Below are 21445 nucleotides of genomic sequence, written 5' to 3'. Positions count from 1 at the left end.
TTTTTTTTCCAGAACTGGGGATTGAACTCATGTCCTTGCACTTGCCAGCCAAGCGCTTATTCTACTCAGCCATCTCCCTGGCCCCTCTATTGCATAAATCTTGCACTTTGCTTTTGTTGAATCTCATCTCTCTGTTACTACAGATAATGCCAAAGTGATCCTTCTGACCATATGCCCACATCGCTTTTCCAGAGTAGTATCAGTTATATATACCTATCAATGACACTTTTAGATTCAAATCTAGGTTTTACCTTGGGAAAATTAGTAAACCTCTCTGGGTTTCAGTCTCCCTACCAAAGGGGAGAAAAGGAAAGGGAATGATAATAGCATCTACCTCATTGGGTGTTAAGATGATAAATTGAATTTAGATACATACAACTTATGAAAATAGTAGATGAATATTCAATACTAGCTGCTATTACTGTTACAACCACCACTACTTGTTTGAAAGTTATTTGTGCAACTTTTTTTTTTTCCTTCTTTAACTTTATAGAGAAGTTCTTATATTCTAGGTCTCTTTGATCCTTTAAATTTTGAAGATATCACCCATTTCTACCATTAGTCTGTGAATCTGTCTGAATCTGTCTGTGGAGTTCTTTTAATACCTATATAATAAAAAAAATTTTTTTTTCCACTCTTGGGGCATTAAGAAGTCTTTTCCTACCCCTGCTTCAAAGGTCCCCTGACACTTTCAACATTTGCCTTTCACATTCAGTCTTCCTCGTATGATTTGTGATGGTGAACCTCTTTTCTGTGTTTTTCTTTTTCCCCTGTGTGAGTCTCCATGCTGTGGATATTGAAAGTATTCTACTTTTTTTTTTCCTGCTATATACCGAGAACCAGTTTTTAATGTTAATTTCTCAGCTCAAGATTCCTGTATGATATATAATGTAAATGAGGTACCTAAACCTCTGTATGGCTTACACTTTAGATTTCTTGTGAGTACCTTTTTTTCTACTCAAGGCCTAGGTAATTAGCGACTTTTGTCATTTCCTTGGGCCTGTGAGCAGTGATTTTTTTTTTAAGCCTGTTTATGCAGGAGGAAGGCCTTTGAGGATCTGGGCTCTATGCAGGAGACTCAGTTCTAACTCTCCATCTTTGTGTTAGTTGATACATTTTGTCAAGTTGGCTGAATCAGCTCCGGTGGATCTCAGCGTGGGGGCCTAGCCCTGCAGGTGGGGTGGGCAGGGCCCAGGAATTGAGAAAGGAAGGAAGCCGCCCTGCCTGGTTTCCTGCCACCCACCCCCGCTTCCGTGGAGAAGTCCCAGTCTTTGGAGGAGCTTGATGTTCAGTGTGGAGCGGCAGTCTTCGCACTCAGCGCAGAAGGAAGAGAGAGGCTTGCTGGACGCCGCAGCTGCTGCTCCTCCTCTGCTCTTCATTGTTTTCTGCTGCATGAACTGCTGTCGTTTGCCTTGGAGACAGCGGAATATGGACTGAACCCTCCAGTAACTGTGAGCTAGATAAACCTTTCCTTCCTTCATTTTGAGTGTCGGGTATTTGTCCCAGCAACCAGTAAAAAGTAACTAAGACAGAATTTGGTACCAGAGGAGTGGTGGTGTTGCTGTGGCTATACCTGACAATGTGGATTACAAGCTTTTGGAACTGGCTTATGGGAAGAGATAGGAAAGGTTCGGAGATGTTGCCTACACGCAAAGCGCTGGAACAGCTTCGGCTGTTCTGTATGGGAGATTCTGGTCAGAGCTCAGAAGACCAGAAGGTTGATAGAAAGCTGGCCTGTAAAGACCAGGTTGGGGAGGTTTCTGCTGGGAAGAAGGACAGCATTGATTGTTAGACTGCGGATGATTTGTGTTATGGGTTGACAGAAGGCTTGTCTGCATTTTGTTCCTGTCCAGAGACTGCCTGAGACTGAAATTAAGCACAGTGGACTAGTTAATCTTGAAAAAGAAATTTCAAGGCAGCCAAATAGTGGGGCAGTGGCCTGGTTGTTACTGGGGGCTTTTAGCCAGATTTATTTTGAGAATCAAGAGCAAAGAGCCCAAAAAGATGATTTAAAATGTTGTGAGTTTGGCCAGAAAGGAAGCTCCAGGAAAGCTGTGGACTGAAGACAGAGCTGAGAGGATCTCCATTGCTGAGAAGGAACAGGAGAGTAGAAAAGATGTCCTGAGGGCATCACAGGAGGTGGCAGATTCTTACCCTTTGCAGAAAGTCTACTTTTTAATTAATATTCATATTGATCTCAATAAATATTCAGATTTCAACATTGTCAGTTTACATTATGTAGCCCTTGACCACCCTTCACTGTTTTTGACCTTACCTTTGTACTTTGATTGGCCAGATTTATTATTACTGTCTGGTTAGTATCTATGAGTTGGTAAGGCACATATTTTTTTTTAAACATTGCACACTTACTCTGCTAAAGTTATTTTGTCTAATTTTCTGTTTTTTTTTTTTTAATGTATTTAATACAGAATCTACAGGATCTCACAATGTAGATCGGACTTGTAGTGATTCTCCTGTTTTCAGCTGCCCGAGCGCTGGGATTACAGTGTGTGTCACCACACCCAGTCTCAGTTCCGCTCTCAGTGCACCCTGGGGACAGGGCTGGCATGGCATGCCAGGGATCAAGCCCCAGTGCACTGAGCTATCTGGCTAGTCTTCCTCTTCTACTTTTTTTTGATTAAAATGTTAAACATCTCTGACTGCAAAGACTTACAGTTAATGCTCAAAATACTTTTCTCTGCATCTTGGTAGCTCTTGTTATTCTTTAGTCTTGATAAAAGGTGTAGATATAGAAAGATGACCATAAAGTAGCCTTTTACATTTTAATTTGGCCTGAAAGTGTTAATTCTAGTCCATCACTCCCTACTAGTAAGAAAAAGAAAATCTAATAAATGTCCACATAAGACTTCTTATATACTGCAACCCATAACTTCCCCTATGAAAAAAAATCACATTGTGTCAGAGCATTTTGTTTGTATCAATGCCTGTTTAGTAGTTTGTACTTCCTGTTATTTGTTAATTTAATTCCTTTTCTGATTTTTTTCTAAGATATTAAGTCAGTTTAAAACTTAAGTTCTCTCCCCCTTTTTTTTCTAAAAATAGCACCTATAATTGCTTATTTTAAATCTTGGATTTTTTTCTCTTTTTCTATAAGTATTACAAGATACAAATTTCATTCCTGCTACTGCTTTTGGTACTTGTAATAGCAAGTCATTTGGTTCCTAAGGCTGTTCATTTACCTATATATAAATAACATGTGTTTATATATATTTATAATGCAGACATTAAAACAGACAGCAATAGGGTTAAATATTCTCAAAGATCAGCTAGGTATGATGGTTCATACCTGTAATCCCAGCACTTAGGAGGCTGAGGCAGAAAGATTACTGTGAATTTGAGGATAACCTGGCATACATGGTAAGTTCAAGACAGTTAACAGTGAGGCCCTGTCTCTCTCTCTCTCTCTCTTTTTTTTTTTTTTTTTGGTGGAACCGGGGATTGAACTGAGAGCCTTGCGCTTGCCAGTGAAGCACTTATTCTACTGAGCCATCTCCCCAGCCTGAGGCCCTGTCTCAAAAAAATAAAACAAAGCTGGGCTTGGCGGCACATGCTGATAATCCTAGTACTTGGGAAACTGAGGCAGGAGGATCACTGTGAGTTTGAGGCCAACCTGGGGTACATAGCAAGACCCTGTCTCAAAAACAACAATAGCAACAACAACAAAATATTTTCACAGATCCTCTTTGAGCAAACTGGAAAAGTTACATGAATGAATGAATGAATGAGCGCCTAACAGTGTTAGCTACTGTGGTATAGATGAGATTTGGAATGCCTAGGATTGGAAAAACAAAACAAATTATATTCCTTCTGTGAAAATTTTAATAAGCATTATATTTAGAGCAATGTTTTTTGAGACGGGCTTTTACTATGTGGTCCAGGCTAGCATCAAATTTGGGACAATCCTGCTTCAGCTTCATGCCATAGCCCAAGAGTTGGGATTACAGATGTGTGCCACCATTCTTGGCTATAGTAGTTTTAAAGTATACAGTGAAGTTGGCCGGAGAGAATGGAGAATTCCCATGTATTTGTGCACCCTGTACATGCACAGGCATCTCATATCACCCCAGAACCTTTCTTACAATCACTGAACTTCTGTTGGTACTTTATTACCTAAAGCCTATATTTTGCATTAAGGTTCACTCTTGGCATTGTCCATGTATGGGTTTTGACAAATGTGTAGCGACATACAGCTACCACTGTAGATTCATACAGAATAGTTTCACTACCATAAACAGCCTCTGTTCTTTGCTGATTCATCCCTGCCTCCCCACAGTCTGTGATAACTGAATGTTTTTGCTGTCCACCTAGTTTTGCCTTCTCTAGAAGTCATATAGTTAGATTACAGAGCCTTATGTGTGTGGCTTTTTCAAGTTGGTTTCTTTCACTAATACTCATTTAAGTTTCCTCTGTATCTTTTTGTGACTTGATAACTCATTTCTCTTCAGCACCCAATACATTATATTACTGCAGTTGATTTACTACTTCACCTGCTTCTTGCTTCCTTCCAAGTTCTGGCACTTATGAATAAAACTGTTATAAATATCTGCGTGTGGCTTTTGTGTACATGGAAGTCTGTAGCTCTTTTGGCTACATAGAAGGGAGTGTGATTGCCAGATTATGTGTTAAGAGTATGTTTAATTTTGAAAGAGGTTGCCAGAATTCTTCCAGAGTGACTGTACTGTTCTGTATCTTAACTAGCAATGAATGACAGGTGTTTTTTGTTTTGTTTTTTTCTGTTCCACATCTTTGTCAGCATTGATATAGCCAGTGTTTTAGATTTTAACCATTCTCATAAGTGTGGAGTAGTATCTCATGTTAACGTGCAATTACTTAATGATGTACATTGTTAAATATTTTTTCACATGTTTGCTTGCCATTATATATTTTTCAAAAAGGAACCTGTTCAGGTCATTTGCTGATTTTAGTTTTTTTTTTATTATTATTTTTTTATTGTGTGTGTGGCTGGTACAGCATCTGTTGCTTGGATTGAACCATGGTCTCTGCACTTGCCTAAGCTTGCCTAAGAAGGTGCTTTAGAAAAATTTTGGTTTTTTTGGTTTTTTGAGACAAAGGCTTACTGTGTGGCTCAAGCTGGCCTTGAACTCAGTGTTCCTGACTCAGCCTCTTTCTTGAGTGCTGGGAGAGTAATTACAAATCGTGTTTGTTCATTGGTAGTATATGGCCAAAAAAAAAAAAAAAAAATTGACTTTATTGATTTGTTTTGTTTTGAGACAGGGTCTCACTGTGTAGTTTAGGCTGGGCTTGATTTCACTTAATGCATCCCAGACTGGTCTGGACCTTACAGGTGTGTGCCTCCACACCTGGCCAGCAATTGACTTTTGTTTGTTTGTTTATTTATGGTACCAGGAATCCAACTCAGGACCTTGCACTTGGCAGGAAGGCACTTAAGCTGCTGAGCTGTATCCCTGGCCCCCTAACTTTTGTATTTTTAAAAAAAATTATTAGTACATGTTTGCAGTACATAATTCATTGTGGGGAGAATTGGTACATATACATATGAATAACACATCTCAATTCTTTTTATTTCTCCTTCACCTCCACCCAGTTTCTTTTTCTTTAAATTTTTTGCCAGTATCAGATTGTCTTTTGTGTATTAATTTTGTGTCCTGCAACCTTCTTATAATCTCTCTCTCTTATTTTTTTTTTTTTAATATTTATTTATTTGTGTGTGTGGCCAGCTCAGCCCACCAGGGGGTAGGGCTGGCTGGCATGTGGTGCTGGGGGATCGAACTGAGGTCCCTTGTACTTTGCTAAGCTTGTTCTAAGTAGGTGCTTTAGACCACTGAGCCATCTCACCAGCCCCTTATAATCTCTTATTAGTTCTAAGTGGGTTTTTTTAGTCAGCTACTAGATCATCTACAAACAAAAACAATTTTGTATTTCCCTTTCTAATCTCGCTTTCTTCTTGCCTTGTTAAACTAGCTAGTAATTCCAGTACAGTGTTGAAAAGTGGGTTAAGAGGAAACATGCGTTGTTCCTGAACATGCAGAAGGGCATTGTATTCTCACCCTTCAAATACGATGTACATGTAGGGATTTTTGGTAAATGTATTTTTTTTAGAGAGTATCTCATTATTTAGTCCAGATTGTCTTTGAACTTGAAATCTTTCTATCTCCTCTCGGCTACCCAAGTTCTAGATTAGGGGTATGCACCACCATGCCCACCTTGCAGCTTGTCTTTATCAAGCTGAGGAAGTTCCTTTCTGTTTATATTTTGTTGAGGGTTTTCATCATCAGTGGGTGTTGGATTTCATTAAATTCTCTTTATGCATTATTGATATTAGTGGGTTTTTTTCCTTAATCTGTTTGATGTTGTGGAATACATTAATAGATTTTTAGGTATTTCTCTCGTTCATATCTCTCAGTTCCTAAATCATGTCTGTTATAGTTTCTATACATCCTTTCACTCTCCTCTTCTCTCTTCTGTTACTACTCCCTGTCAAACTCTTACTGATTTCTTCCTGATCGGCAGTAATAAAACCTATCTTTAATATTGCCCCCCTTAAATTCTTTAGAAATACCTCAGGGTGACAAGTACTTGAAATGCATGTCTTGCCATCCGACTTTCCCACAGTAATCCCTTCCCATTGACTTCCCCTTGTGTTTAGGAGAAAATCTGGGCTCCTAAGTATGGCTTGTACATCCTTCTGGGGTCCAGCTTTACATTCTGTGTCACTGTCCTCCTTACCGTCCTCTCTGCCACTGCAGAATGCTTTCCTTTCTGTGAACCTCCTGCCGCTTCTCTGCTTGGAGTGCCTTTTCCTCCCACTTTTTTTTTAACCTCCTCAGTGCCTCTGCATCATATATGATGCAAGTCAGCTGTTCCTGCCTCAAAACTCTTGGACTCCTCTGTCCCTGGCTGAGTTTCTGTGCGCAGATCCCTTGTCATTATGTCTTCCTGTTATTGATCATTCTGCAGTTAGCCAGCAAGATTTGGGTTAGGCGGAATGTTAAGCACTGCGATATAGCAGATGTAGAGATCCTTCCCTACCAGAGCTTATGTTCTAGTAAAAGGAGATAAGATGATAAATACTTGAAAGTATAGTGTGTCAATGGGTATAAGTGCTGTGATGAAAAGCAAAGAGGGATGTTGTGAGGTTAGGGGAGGTGACTCTTAACATGATGACAGGGGCTAGGGAGATGGCTCAGTGGCTTGAGCACCTGTCTGGTAAGGGGAGGGTCCTGAGTTAAATCCCTGGTACCAAAACAAAAACAAAAACAAAAAACCCCCATGATGACAGGAAGCCTTACTGACATACAGGTCGAGTGCTCCTTCCTAGAAATACTTTGGATTAAAAAAAATTTTTTTGGAATATTTGCATATATAAAATGATACATTTTGGAAATGGGACCCAAGTCCAAACACAGCATTCATTTATACACATAGCCAGCCTGATGATAATTTAACCAGTATTTTTAATGTTCCTGAGTATGGACGTCACTAATCTCCTGAGGGCAAGTATGGACTTTTCCACTTGTTGCATCATGTCAGCACTCAGAAAGTTTGTGATTTTGGAGCAATTTGGATTTTGGATGTTCAGATTAGGGAAGATGCTCAATGTGTATGACCCTTACATACAGTGTAAGTCAGTTTTTTTAATCACTGATTAAATACCCAACAAAAACAACTGAAAAGAGAAAAGGTTTATTTTGACACCTAGTTTCTATCCGTGGCCTCCTGGCTCTAAGGCAAGTGCATAGCAGAGGAAAGCTGTGCAGGCTGCCTAGTGTCCAGAAGCAGAAAGAGGAAGGCACCAGGGACAGGAATACACTCCCTTCAAGGTCATGTCCCAGGGGCCACCTTCTCCAGGCAGGCCCACATTCTCACAGCGCATTTGGGTATGAACTCATCAGTAGATTCATTCACTCATGAGTTTAGTGCCCCCTAAATCCAGTCACCTTCCAAAAGCCTACTTCTGAACCCAATCCTTTGAGGAGGCAGGGTTTTTTTTTGTTTGTTTGTTTGTTTGTTTTTGTATTTCTGCGACAGGTTGTCAGTATGCACTACAGGCTGGCCTTGAGCTCACCTTGTAGCTCAAGCTGGTATCAAACAGCAGTCCTGCTTCAGCTTCCCAAGTACAGGGATTATGGGTGTGGGCCACCATGCTTGCCTTTGGGGAAGCATTCTTTTTTTTTTTTTTTTTAAATATTTATTTATTTATTTTGTGTGTGTGTGGCCAGCTCAGCCCACCAGGGGGCGGGGCTGGCTGGTATGTGGTGCTTGGGGATTGAACCGTGGTCCCTGTGCTTTGCTTAGCTTAGCTTGTTCTAAGTAGGTGCTTTAGACCACTGAGCCATCTCACCAGCCCCGGAAGCATTCTTTTTTAATTATACTATTAGTTCCTCTTTTTAAAACTTTTTTTTATTTTTTGGAGGAACTGGGGATTGAATTCAGGCCCTTGTGCTTGCCAGGGAAGCGCTTATTCTACTGAGCTATCTCCCCAACCCGGGGGGGGGGGGGGGGGGCATTCTTGCTGCTGCGGCAGCTGCACTTGCTTCCTCTGCTTTTCAATTTCCTCCCCTCCTCGTTTTTCTTCCTATGCCTCCGCTTCTGCCTCCATTTTTTGAGACATGGTCCCTTTGTGTAGCCCAGGCTGTCCTTGACCTCCCAGCACTCCTCCTGCCTCAGCCTCCTGGGATTACAGGTATGCATTACCATGCCCAATTTTGGAAGTCATTCTTAATCCAAACCGTAGTAACTAGAGACAGTGGAAGGGAGAGATCCAGTCAGACACATAAGAGAGAACTCTGGCTGAAGTTTTCTTGGTATTTTCCAAAGTCAGCAAGGAAGGAACACTTAAGGCTGAGTGGATGAGGATGAGCTTAGCTAAATGGTGGCTAGATCATCAAGGGCTTTATAGACCATTTTAAGAACTTTGACTTTTACCCCAGAACTGGAACCTTTTGAGTCTTTTGTGTAAAGAAGCAATCAGTTTTGACATGTCCTAAATGGATATCAAGTTGAAGACAAGTGAGGTAGGAGTAGTACTAGGCAAGGGCAGAGGCATAGAGGCCAGTTAGGAGATTATTGCAGTAATCCAAATAAATGGACTGACCACAGGCTAGTGATTGGATTTCGCGTATGTTTTGAAAATAGAGCTAAGAGGATTGATAAAAGGTTGAAGTTACGTCATGAGAAAATCAGGAGTCAAAGGCAACTTCTGGCATTTTAGTATGAACAAACGGACAGAATTGCTGTGAAGTGGGAAAGCTGGCAGAGAATTTTGGAAGCATTGCATTTCAGAAACCTATTAGGCTTTCAGTTGGAGGTGTCGAGTAGGTAATTGCATATCTGGAGTTCAAAGGAGAGGCGAAAGCTAGAAAAGGAACAGAAAGGGACCAACAGAAGTTGAAAAGGCATGGCTGGTCTTTTTGTAGGGGCACCTGGACCACTCATGGCAAACTTTTTTTTTTTTTTTTTTTTTTTTTGCGGTGCTGGTGATTGAACTCAGGACCCTGCGCTTGCCAGGCAAGTGCTTATTCTACTGAGCTATCTCCCTGACTCTGGCAAACTTTTTAGAGCTGTCAATAATATAAATAACCTGCTGGGGTTACATGTGCCATAGTTTCACCATCACTGATCTAGAGTCAGTTGAAAAGTTCATGTTAACAAATTAGACTCCCCCAAATAAAAGACCCAGTCCAGAACGGAGCAAGTGAAATGAATAGACACTTCTCAGAAGAAACAGTACAAAGCCAGTAAATACCTGAAGAAATGTTCCGCATCACTGCTCACTAGAGAAATGTAAATTTAAACAACCCTGAGATTCCATCTCAGCCCAGAAAGAATGGCCATTGTCAAGAAATCAAATACTAACAAATGTTGGCGAGGCTTCAGGGAAAAAGGAGCTTGTCTGTATTGTTGATGGGTGAGCAATTAGTACAAGCACCATGGAAATCGATGTGGAGATTCGTCAGAAAACCAAGACTAGAAGTTCTACTTGATCCAGCTGTTTCCCTCCTAGATATCTTCTTGAAAGACTTAAAGACACTATGTTACAGTGATACATGTGTACACCTGTTCATAGCGAGACGCAGTTCATAATAATTACGTCTTGGAAGCAGCCTGTATGTCCGTCATCCAGTGAATAAATGAAGCAACTGGTATTTACACACAGTAGAGTACTACTCCACTACAAAAAAGTATGAACTTGTGTCACTTGTAGGAAAATGAATGTACCCTGAAACCACTATGTTAAGTGAAATAAATTAGACACACAAGCTTAAATATTTTTTTTTAAATGTTATTTATTTATTTGTGTGTGTATGTGTGTGTGTGTGTGGCCGGCTCAGCCCACCAGGGGGCGGGGCTGGCTGGCATGTGGTGCTGGGGATTGAACCGTGGTCCCTGTGTTTGCTAAGCTTGTTCTAAGTAGGTGCTTTAGACCACTGAGCCATCTCACCAGCCCAACAAGCTTAAATGTTGCATGGTTTTTCTTGTATGAGAAATCCCCAAATATAAAGAGCAAAATAAAAGGTAATAGAAAGTAGAGATAGATCTTTCTTAGATGGGAAGGAGATCAAGAGATGGAGGGAGAAGGAGGTGTAGGGGTGGAGAAGGGGATACAAAAAGTCATGATGTGTCTTGTACATGTGTCAACTCCACACAAGGAATGTAGAATTATATACTAATTATAGGATTATTACTAATCACGTACTAAAGCATATACTAATATAAATTTTTTTTTGAATTACATATTAGAAGGAGGGAATGTTGGCTCTTGTCCAGTACTGTGAATAGATAGCGTCAACATGCTGGGGACCTTCAATTTTAAGTCTGTATATTCTTCCAGGTGGCCAACGGCTGGGGGAGGGGAAGAACAGCATCCAGTAGTGTAGTTACAGCTGTGAAGTCAGTGAGACGTGGCAAGTCATTTCATGCGGCTTTTCTTTGGACTGCTTCTCTTAGGCCTGCTAAAGTCTTATCTATGAAATGGGGAGGAAACAATGTCTCTTTTTCTGAGTAGTTTGAGGATCAAGTGAAATTGTCCATATCAAGATCTGTGCATAGTTGCTTTCCTGTAGTTAAGCACATGATAATTACTATAATTATTAATGTTGTGTACCTGGTTTACTGCCCCTCCCTATTGAGCAACATTTGTTGGATGAATGAGTGAATTGCTTTTTTGTTTGTTTGCTTAACAGTTTTCAGTAAGGCACTTTCCATGTGCTTGTAAAGCTCGTGGTGTTGTGCAGGAGAAAGGAAGAGAAGTCCTGGAACAGCGATACTACAATGGAGCTCCCCAACTACAGCCGGCAGCTGCTGCAGCAGCTGTACACACTGTGCAAGGAGCAGCAGTTCTGTGACTGCACCATTTCCATCGGCACCATTTACTTCAGGGCTCACAAGCTCGTCCTGGCCGCAGCCAGCCTCCTGTTTAAAACCTTGCTGGACAACACAGACACCATCTCCATTGATGCGGCTGTGGTGAGCCCCGAGGAGTTTGCTCTCTTGTTAGAAATTATGTACACTGGCAAATTACCTGTGGGCAAACACAACTTCTCCAAAATCATCTCTTTAGCCGACAGCTTGCAGATGTTTGATGTGGCTGTTAGCTGTAAGAATCTTCTGACCAGCCTTGTAAACTGCTCCGTGCAGGGTCAGGTGGTGAGAGACATCTCTATGCCATCCTCAGAGTCCTTCAGGAAAGAAACAGAGATGCCTCAAATAGAAGTCCTTTCCTCTGAAGGTGTGGAGGCATCTGCCACCTCACTGGATGCTTCTGTTACTCCAGAGGGCCCTGTGAAAGTCAAGGCCCAGGAAGCAATCCATACAGGAACACAAGAGACAAGTGCAGGTCCTCCCACTGCCCAGAAGGTTCTGGGCGATGCAGAAGCCCCAGTGGAGACTTCTCACCCAGTTGAAATTGCTTCCCCCTCACCTGCTGGACAGACCTTGAGTGGAGCAAAGGGGCAGAGTGTAGAACCAGGTAATAATTATTTAAGTTTGTACTTAACTTTTAGTTTTAATCAAAATTTGTAGTTCTGTTGTCAATTACTAGATTTGATGATCTCTGTTAATTTTTATTTCATTGATAAATTTACTACAGACCTCTATTAGGCAAGAAATTCAAATCCAATGCAGCAGCATTCTTTAAAAGTGTCTGTGTTTTTCACGGTTGAAATCCTGGGGATGAGCAACCGAGCACAAGAGGGTATTGAAGTAACAGTGTCCCACTTGGTCATTATCCATTGCTTTGAGCAGGCCAAGAGTGGCACACAGAGAGAGCTGGGAGAGATACCGGTGCCTGTTCCTCCACACTGGGGGGCCAAGTGTGCAGTCTGACCTGAAGGGTCTCTGGCAGCCACAAACTTTATGTATAGTCATTTTATAGTCATTTCAAGGAACAAATTGCTGTTTTGTTTTATTTTGTTTTATGTTTAGAATTTGAGAGAAAACACTACCAGCTGAGTTTTCTTCTAGAAAATGAGACTATTTTCTCAGATGCACTCTTGGTTACTCAGGATATTTTAAAAAGACTAGAAGAATGTCCAGAAATTAAAGGCCCACAGAAGGAGGTAGGTAAACTAAGCTTTATCTTTTTCTAATTCAGTTTTCTTAGGATACCATGGTAGCTTTCCTTATGGGGAAGAAATATGAATATTTACCCCAGGGTTTCAAATTTCTCGGACTTGAATGTTTTGGTTTTTTATTCTCTATAGGGAAGTTTTACAAAAGCACTAGGCAGGATTGTTTCAAAATAAAGTTAAAAACAACAAAATGAAGTTATATTTTGATCACTATAAGAATGGCAGCTTATCATTGATATTGGTGTTACTTCCTTTTTTCCACCCCTTTCTTGTCCTTTTAAAACAAAAAACCAGGGTCTTACTGTGTTATCTAGGCCAGCCTGTGCAACTCAGCAAGTTCAAGGCCGGCCTAGATAACACAGTTAAGACCCTGGTTTTTTGTTGAACTTGCTGTGTTGCACAGGCTGGCCTCAACCTCATGATTTTCCCTATCAGCCCCGAGGGGTGGGACCGAGGCTTACGCCACCACACCCAGCCTTGCACACTGTTTCTTCCTGATAAATCAAGGATAAAATGAGGCAGAAGGTAGTCATGGATAACCCCAAATCAGAGGTTAAAATAATAAAAATAAAACAGCAGATACTCAAAACATTTACAAAAAGGATTTGCTATAAATTTAACACATAGCTGGGCATGGTGGCTCACACATGTAATCCTAACTCTCAGGAGTCTGAAGTAGGAGGAATCACCATGAGTATGAGGCCAGGCTGGGCTACCTGAGCAAGTTCCAGCCCAGCCTGCACTACATAGTGAGACCCTGAACAAAACAACAACAAAAACTTAACATAGTAAATTGCATCTAATACTTAAGAATATGTTGGTCATTTGTAATAAAAATATGGTGAGCATTAATTTAACACTATGTTAAGATGGGTATATATTTCATCTCAGTGTGCACAGAAAAATCACGAAAGTCACAGAAGTGGGTTAAATGTTTTTAGCCATGTTTTATGGGTGAGAATATTGTCTCAAAAGAGGTGATATAACTTGGCAAGGCACAGGGCTCATAGGAATCCAAGGCAGAGCCAGATTTCAAACCCAGCAATGCTAGGGACGGATCCCAGAGCTCTACACGTGGCAAGCAAGCACTCTGCCACCGAGGCTCATCCCAGCTTGCATTCTGACTGTAAAGCTGTCTCTTTGCACACTGTTTCCTGCCTCCCAATAAGGCAGAATGATTCACATATATAAACATGTTTAGGGATTACCCACCAGAAGAGTGTATCAGAGAGCTGTCTTGCTGTGTTTCTTAGCTTTTTCTTTTTTGCAGTAATAATTGGGACAAATCCCCATCTGTGTGTTCCTGCACACCTGACCCTTCAGATTGGACTCCACAAGTACTTTTGGTACTTGTTTCTGCTCTGACCGCCCTGCTATCTGCTGCTGACAGCCTTCAGCAGAGTGAGCCCCCCACTTCCCCATCCCAAAGCAGACTTGCCCTTCTGATTGGTGAGAGTGGTACAGGGAGGTCCTCAGTCAACTCAGTGTCTGTTAGGAACTGTTTTAATTCAGCTGGCTGTGGCTTCCACTATTTACATGTTTTCCTGATTCATAGCAGGTTACTTTTTTTAAAAAAATCAAATGTAAGGTCCATTAATGGATTTTAACTGTATTAATTGACATTTGGCTGTAACTGTAAGTTGTCAAAATGGGAGATATGCTATTTGTGAGACAGGGTTGACCTCAGTGGCTTTCTTTGGGAGGTTTCAGGTCATAAATCCATGGTTCTCTTCATACTAAGTATGCTGAAGGGCTCTTTGGTTTTATATTTTTGCACTTCTGTGTTTTCTTAGCTAGTAAATCCATCATTTTGTGATGAGTTTGTTATCTTGATACCTTCATTTTCTCCCTGAAGGCTTTCCCTGCACTTGCTTTTGAATACAGAGGAGCAGCATTATTCCTTAGGTCAGCAATACCCAAGTTACTAGTATCCCTCTGTACTTACTTGAATTGTGTTTTGTGACATTTTGGTGGGTTTTTTTCTTTCTTTTTTGAACACTAGTGTCCTGGTTTAAGAAACGTCTGCTGTCTATGGATTCATTCAACATTTCTTTCTCTTTTTCCAATGTTTGCTTTAATCTTTTGATGGCAGCAGCATTATTAGTAGTTTGGAAGAGTGCTGATTTACTGTTGGTGATCATTATAGGTTTATGTTATTTTTTGCTTTGTTTTAGAGATCAGAGTAGCAGCTGTACAGGTCATTTGGTGGCTATATTTCAAGTTGCCTGTTGTGGCCCATAGTAAAGGTTTTAACTTTAGAAAGGGAAAGGAAAAAGATGCTTAAGGAGCATAAGATTAAATTGAATATAAGGCTGGGGATGTTGCTTAGTGTAGAGCTCTTGCCCACCAAGCGTAAGGCCCTGCTTTTGATCCACAGCCGGACATACATACACACATGTACACACACACATAGATGCCGCGCTATACTTAGATCTCCCACTTTTCTCTTTTGTGTGTTTTTTTTTAGACAGATTTATAAAGAGGTATGATTGACATTTAGTAAACTACCTGTGTTTAAGTTATATAATTTGTAAATTTTGATCATCAAAATTGAAAGAGTAAACATCTGCATCATCCCCCAAAATTTGTCACATTCTTTTATAATCCTGCTCTCTGGTCCCCTTCAGTGCTCTCATCCCCCAGCTAACTACTGATTTGCTATCAATTTGTATTAGTTTGTATATTTTATAGTCTTATATAAATGGAGTCATGTAGTATGTATTTTTTTTTTCTTCTTTTTCCCGGAACTGGGGATTGAACACAGGCCCTTGCGCTTGCCAGGCAAGCGCTTATTCTACTGAGCCATCTCCCTGGCCCCCTATGTATTGGTTTTGTCTCACTTCTATTTAACATAATTATGGAGATTCATTATATTGTTACATGTAGGTTCCTTATTGCTGATTGCACTGTGTGGATATGCAGTTTATCTTTACATATACTAGATTGTGACTTTGAGTAACTTAGTTTTTATAAGCTTTAGTTTCTCAGTGTGTAAAATAAGGGTACAATGACTGGCATGGCAGAGCAGGTCTGTAATCCCAGCACTCTGGGAGGTTGAGACAGGAGGATTGCAAGGTCTGGACCATGTCTCAACATTTTAAAAAGTGCTGGGGATGACACTCAGTGCAGATGTCCTACATTCAGTCTTTTTTTTTTTTTCAAAGTTTTATTGATAAACAGATAGCAATGAGACAGTTTCAAATCTAATCGGAGTACAGCTTCAACAAATAATACACTGCATATATTCTTCTTAGTGGTTAATTGCTGTACAAGAAGTGGACTTGTGATCCTATTTACAAACACCATTAGAACAAATCATTCTATTCATTAAGAGAATGCAACTATATATCTATCCTAACCACTTTGAATACACAGATACAGAATGGACATTCATCGGTATACCCCATTTTTTGTAAGTTCCATTATTGAATATTATAGGTGTGTAAACTCAGCAAAATATTCTAAGAGTCCAGTAGCCCATTATAGCCTTGGGTCTTCTGTTTAACTGGCAATGTCAGAAATTATTGACCTGAGTCCCCCACAGCTCAACATAACAGCATGGCTTTATTTCCTATATTTCGTCTTCATACTTTTCTACTGGATGGTTAAGACCAAGGTAAAGCAGGACCTATGCAACAAGAGTTGTAGCTTTTTGGTCTGAGAAGGTCAATGAAATGCCCTCAGGATTTATCCTGAGATCCTGTACCTCAGATTGTAGAACCTTTGTCAGTGCAGCCATGTGGATGAGTCACGGCCATTGCTTGGCCAATGTGCTCTCTGTGAAAGCCTGAGGGAGCGTCTCCTACATTCAGTCTTCAGTACTATCAAAACGTTTCAAAAAATGAGGACGCATCATAGAGTGATTATTATAGGATAATTATGAATTAGTTACGATTATATATATATATAACTCGTGGTAAAACATCAAGTACATAGCAGGAACTTAGTAGATAGTAACTGCTCTTGTTTATTTGTACATTAATGGGTAGTTTTAAACTTAACAGATCTCTAAGCCCCTTTTTTGCTGAATGTATTACTATATACCAGTGTCTTGGTTGTCTGCTCTTAACACACAAAATGCTTTGCTGTTACTTTAAGCTTACTTTGTAAGATGTGCTTTCAGATAGGTACCACCATCCACTTGGAAGTAGCTTCTTGAGCTGTTGGGTCAGTGTCTAATGAGATGCAGTCGGTCTCAACAACTGTGGTGCAGTACATGTGTCTTAATCGCATCTCAGTTAGGACACAGTGCCCGATACCCGTAACTTAAAGGACAGGTTTATTTTGGCTCAGACTCTCAGTCTATGGTCTGCAGACACCAAGGCAGAAGTAGCATAGCAGAGGAGAAAGCTGCTCATGTCATGGTGTCCAAGAAGCAGAGAGTGAAGGGAGAGTCTAGAAAGGAAACAATAACCTTCCAGGTCACACCCCAGTGACCGCCTCCAGCCAGGCCCAGCCCTCCTCACTGCAGGTCAGCTCTGAACCGCTCAGTGGACTCATCCAGTGATGAGTGTAGCACCCCCATGACCCAGACACATAGGCTTTGGAGGACACCTGAGATCTGCACTGTGTCAGTATGTAGAAGTCAGCTGGTGTGCTTGTTAAAGTGTATGCCTGCAGACTTCACTTCCAAAGAGTCTGAGTCTTAGGTTGGAGCTGGAGCTTGGGACTCTATCTTTAACAGGTCCTCCAGAGGGGGGTCTTGCTATCTGAAGACCACATTTTGAGGAGCACTGCTCCAGAAGTTAATGATCTGTAAAACTCTGTGTGTGTGTGTGTGTGTGTGTGTGTGTGTGTGTGTGTGTGTGTGTGTAATAATGTCTGGTGGCACCTTCAGGGTTGTGAATAGCCACAAAATTCTTCATTTCTCCAAATGTTCCCCTTTGTCTATCCCTTGATGCAGCAGAATTTTATTGAGTGACCAAGAGAAGCCAAACCTTGACCTGGTTGCTAGGAAGATAAACTAAAACCTCAATCTGCCCTTACAGATTGTCTTAACAGCAAAGAAATTCTGCCACACCTGTGACCCACACCACCAGAAGTATGTGTGATAGTCACCAAATCATTGGATTTACTGTAAAACTTCAGTGATGAGTGGATTTAAGAACTATATACTTGGAGTGACATTATTTTAAGTTTTAGTGAAACCTTAGAAGGTCATTTGGAGTTCATTTGCTTTTTTTTTTAATGCAGTTTTAGTTCCCAAAGAGCTTTGAATGTTTTTGGTTGTTGCTGGTTGTTTTGTTATTAGATTAATCATCATAACATCACTAATAACTTAACAGTAAAAGATTGTACCATTCTGTGCATAGTTTTGAGCCTTTTGAGGTTCATGCGTACTCTGGTTGAGACAGAGACCTGGGGTGTAAAACCGGCACAGATTGAGTTTAGAGAGAACACCATGCAGCAATGTCCTGATGGTTTTATTTCTTGAGATAAATGATGAAAGACGGCAAAGCCATTCTCTGAGCAGTGATTGCAGCCACATGAGAAGAAAGCAGGCTGCTTGAATTGTGAGAAACAAAAGCCAGAATTGATGAGACATCCTGGCTACTGGGGTGGAGAAGTGTCTTTTGCCAGTCTGTACCCAGTTATAACCCCTGGACAGTAGATTTTATTCAGTTGAACAAACATTTATTGAGCACCTACTAGGTACAGTCTCTTACTAATCATTGAGACCAAGAAGAATGGTACAAACTGTCTTATGTACTACCCTGTGTTTAGTGGTGTGGGTTCCAGTAAGTCCAGTGGAGTCCTGTATAAATGAATTTGATTTACCCTTGAAATCTAGGTGTGAGAGCTGAATGAAAAGAGTGCTAGGAGCTGAGTGGAAGGAGTGCAGCATGAGTGCAGTGTTTCATCAAGAGTGTTCCCTGTCCCCATGACCTTAGGCAAGTTAAGCTCTCTGATACACATCTACAGTAAGCAGCAGTGACACTGCCAAGGACTGGCCTGAAGAGACACATAGTCTGCAATGTCCAGGATGGTGTTGATTAATAGGGGTCATATCATTATTTTTAATATCTATTTGCATATTTATTTTGGGTGCTGGGGTTTGAACTCAGGACTCTGTGTCTGTTTAGCAGGTGCTTTACCAGTCAGCCACCCCAGCTTTATCTCTATCATTATTGCTATGACCTGATCCTCAGCATTCATGGGAGGGCTCAGGTGAACAAGAGTATAGCAAACCCAGGTATATGTGAGGGTAGTAGGCCACTGGGGAAAGTAAATTCATTGAAAAGTTGTATTAGGGGAAAGATTCAATGGTTTTTCCCACATCGTCAATGGAAAGGAAACTGTCTCATCTTTAAATAGTTTTACCAATATTTCACTCATTGGTAAAATACTTTGATTACTTTTTGTGACCATATGTTGACATGAATCTACTAAAGTACCTTTAGGCCCCTAAGAATCAAAAGAGTTGCAAATGTGGGGTTAAAGAAGACCTTTTGACAGAACTGTGTTGGTTCAGCTGTATTCTATGGTAACAGCCTATCAAAATATATGACACCCTTTTGTGTAGGCAGACATTGTTTCAGAAATGGCTTACCATAGTAAAAGCACTGGTTCTGGTATGCATCCCCAGTAGGTTCTAGAAGAAAGAGCAGGGCGGTCCAGGCAGCTCTCTACTCCCTCCTGTCCCCTTTATCAGTCCACCCCTGCTTTTCTTCCCAGATGGTCACCCTAGTTCACTGCTGAGCAGTGGAGTTAACAAATGTTTTAATTTCACTGCTGAGTAGTTCTGCAGAGAGAGAGACAGCAGAGAGGATAATGAGAAGCACATCAGTCACCGCCTCTGATGAAAGCCCCCCCTCCACTTAAGTGATAGTGCCAGACACACTGGCTGCTGAGAGTGGTGAATCTTGGGTATTCAGAGAGCTTTCAGTGGAAAAAAGAAATAAAACCTGGCCTAGGACCAAACAAGATAGCTGTGTGCTGTATCAGTTAAGACATATAAGAGAAAGAAAGAAAAAGGAAAGAGGAGGAAACATGTTTACTGAGGATATTAGCTGCGAATGGTACAGTATGAATTATCGATTGCTGTGTAACAAATTACTCCAAAATTCAGCAGCTTCAAACATTTATTACTTGGAATTCTGTGAATTAAGAACCACAGAATAGCGTGGCTGAGACCACCTTGGGCTGCAATTACATCAGCTAGGGCTGTAGCCATATCCAGGCTGAACAAGGGTAATATCTTTTACTTAGCTCACTCCCTTGGCTGTTGACTGGCCCTAGAAGATCCTCTTCCAGGATCTGCTGACTGTGGCCTGGAATGTCCATTCCTTGCCACAAGGACCTTTCCTCAGGGCAACCCCACAATGTGGCAGCTTGCACATCCCAGAGCAAGGGCAAAGAGAGAGGGAGAAAGCGTGCGAGTCAGCGTGTGCACATATGCATGTGCACGTACAAGGTAGAGGTCCTTGCCCTAGTAACTTGCCCTCTGAAGGGGCATCATCCTATTACTTTTGTCGTATCCTCTTTCTTAGAACCAAGCCAGGAGTTCAGCTCTCAGGCATGTCTATCTAGAGGCATGGATCACTCAAGAGCTGTTTGTAGGCTGCCTGCTTCAGTGTCCCTACTGCTGTCCATGAAGGGCATTCTAAGGCAAGCTGGGGCCGATCCACAAAAGCAGGAGAAGTTGAATTCATTTACTCACAGGGATTAATCATTCAACTCATGCCTTTATTTCTTGTTTGTTATTTTAAAAATAGATGAGTTACCTTAGGCTCATGGAAGTTATTTACTCCAATCAAATATTAATGTAGATTATTAAACTGTGTTTTATCAAAGTTTACTTTTGAAGATGACCAAAACACATAGGAAACTTTTAAAAGGTTAGTATAAAGACTCTATATATGACTATCTCATGAACTTCCATTTTAGGTGCATTTTTTTTTTTAAACTGTTGCTAAAATACAAATATTAACAATGTCTTCTGATTGGGCTTCCTTTTGCTGTACAAGAGATGTTCTGTCAGACCAAAGAAAGGAACAGTCATTATTTACATTCTGCCATTGGGATAGTTGATATTTTACTCTGAAATATTCAAGATGGTGAGCATAGTTAGTGGCCCTGAGAGCACTGCTGTGTAAGACATAGCAGCTGAAATTGTGTGGCTCTGGATTGGAACAGTTTGGGATTAAATCTCATTTTCAGAGCCATTTTCAAACTATGATAAAACTGAGTAGTTTAGAGTTTTTCTTACCCTTTTTGAAAGTAAAAATCAGGGATTGAACTCAGAACCCTCACACTGGGCTATATCCTTGGTCTTTGGAAGGTTTTTTTTTTTTAATTTTGAGACAAGATCTCACTAAGTTGTCCAGGCTGGGCTTAGACTTGTGATCCTCCTCCTGCCTCAGTCTCTCAGAATGCTGAGATTACAGTTGTACACCCCCAAATTGGCTGAAACATTCTGAAAAAGGAGGTAAAGATGAAGGGTTAACACCAGTCAGATCTTGCTTGTGGTTGTGGATTTGGGAGAGCAGTGGGGAAAGCTGAAAAAGGTGGTCAGAATTTCACCCACAGTGCATCAGTGTTGCCACAGTCGGATGAGGACTGAGGACCGTGACTCAGAGGTGGTGTTAATGCCACGAAAAGGTCAGGGGCATGAGGCCAGAGGCAGGGCTGGTGTATATTCGGTGTTGGTTAGGAGAGAAACTCTGAATCCCCTTCAGCCCCTTCAGGCCCACGCAGTAGAGCAGTCATTAAAATGGGATAATTAATATGTGAATCATATGTTCTTTGACAGCCGGCAACTCTAAGCCAACACATTGTTAGCCTTAATTGTTACAGAATATATCTAAAAGTAATAAGGCTCATGTCTGTCTACATCGTCTGTCATTCATAATGTAAACGACTTAAAGTGATTT

The 21445-nt window shown here is 40.9% G+C and overlaps 1 protein-coding gene across 2 annotated transcripts in view; it reads left to right on the top strand.

Annotated features, from left to right (window-relative positions):
* Positions 1-21445, top strand: part of Zbtb40 (zinc finger and BTB domain containing 40) — an 84840-nt gene that overhangs the window by 33893 nt on the left and 29502 nt on the right. For both annotated transcript variants that reach the window (XM_023722499.1, XM_004637623.2), the window contains exons 2-3: positions 11187-11971; positions 12427-12560. In XM_023722499.1, the coding sequence (XP_023578267.1) occupies positions 11275-11971; positions 12427-12560 (831 nt within the window). In that variant the 5' untranslated portion in view covers positions 11187-11274. The remainder of the gene's footprint in view (positions 1-11186; positions 11972-12426; positions 12561-21445) is intronic.

The sequence above is a fragment of the Octodon degus genome, unplaced genomic scaffold (assembly GCF_000260255.1).
Source record: "Octodon degus isolate 3935 unplaced genomic scaffold, OctDeg1.0 scaffold00092, whole genome shotgun sequence".
Lineage (NCBI taxonomy): Eukaryota > Metazoa > Chordata > Mammalia > Rodentia > Octodontidae > Octodon > Octodon degus.
Note: the sequence above shows the minus strand (reverse complement) of the source record. Positions and strands in the feature narration are given on the sequence as shown.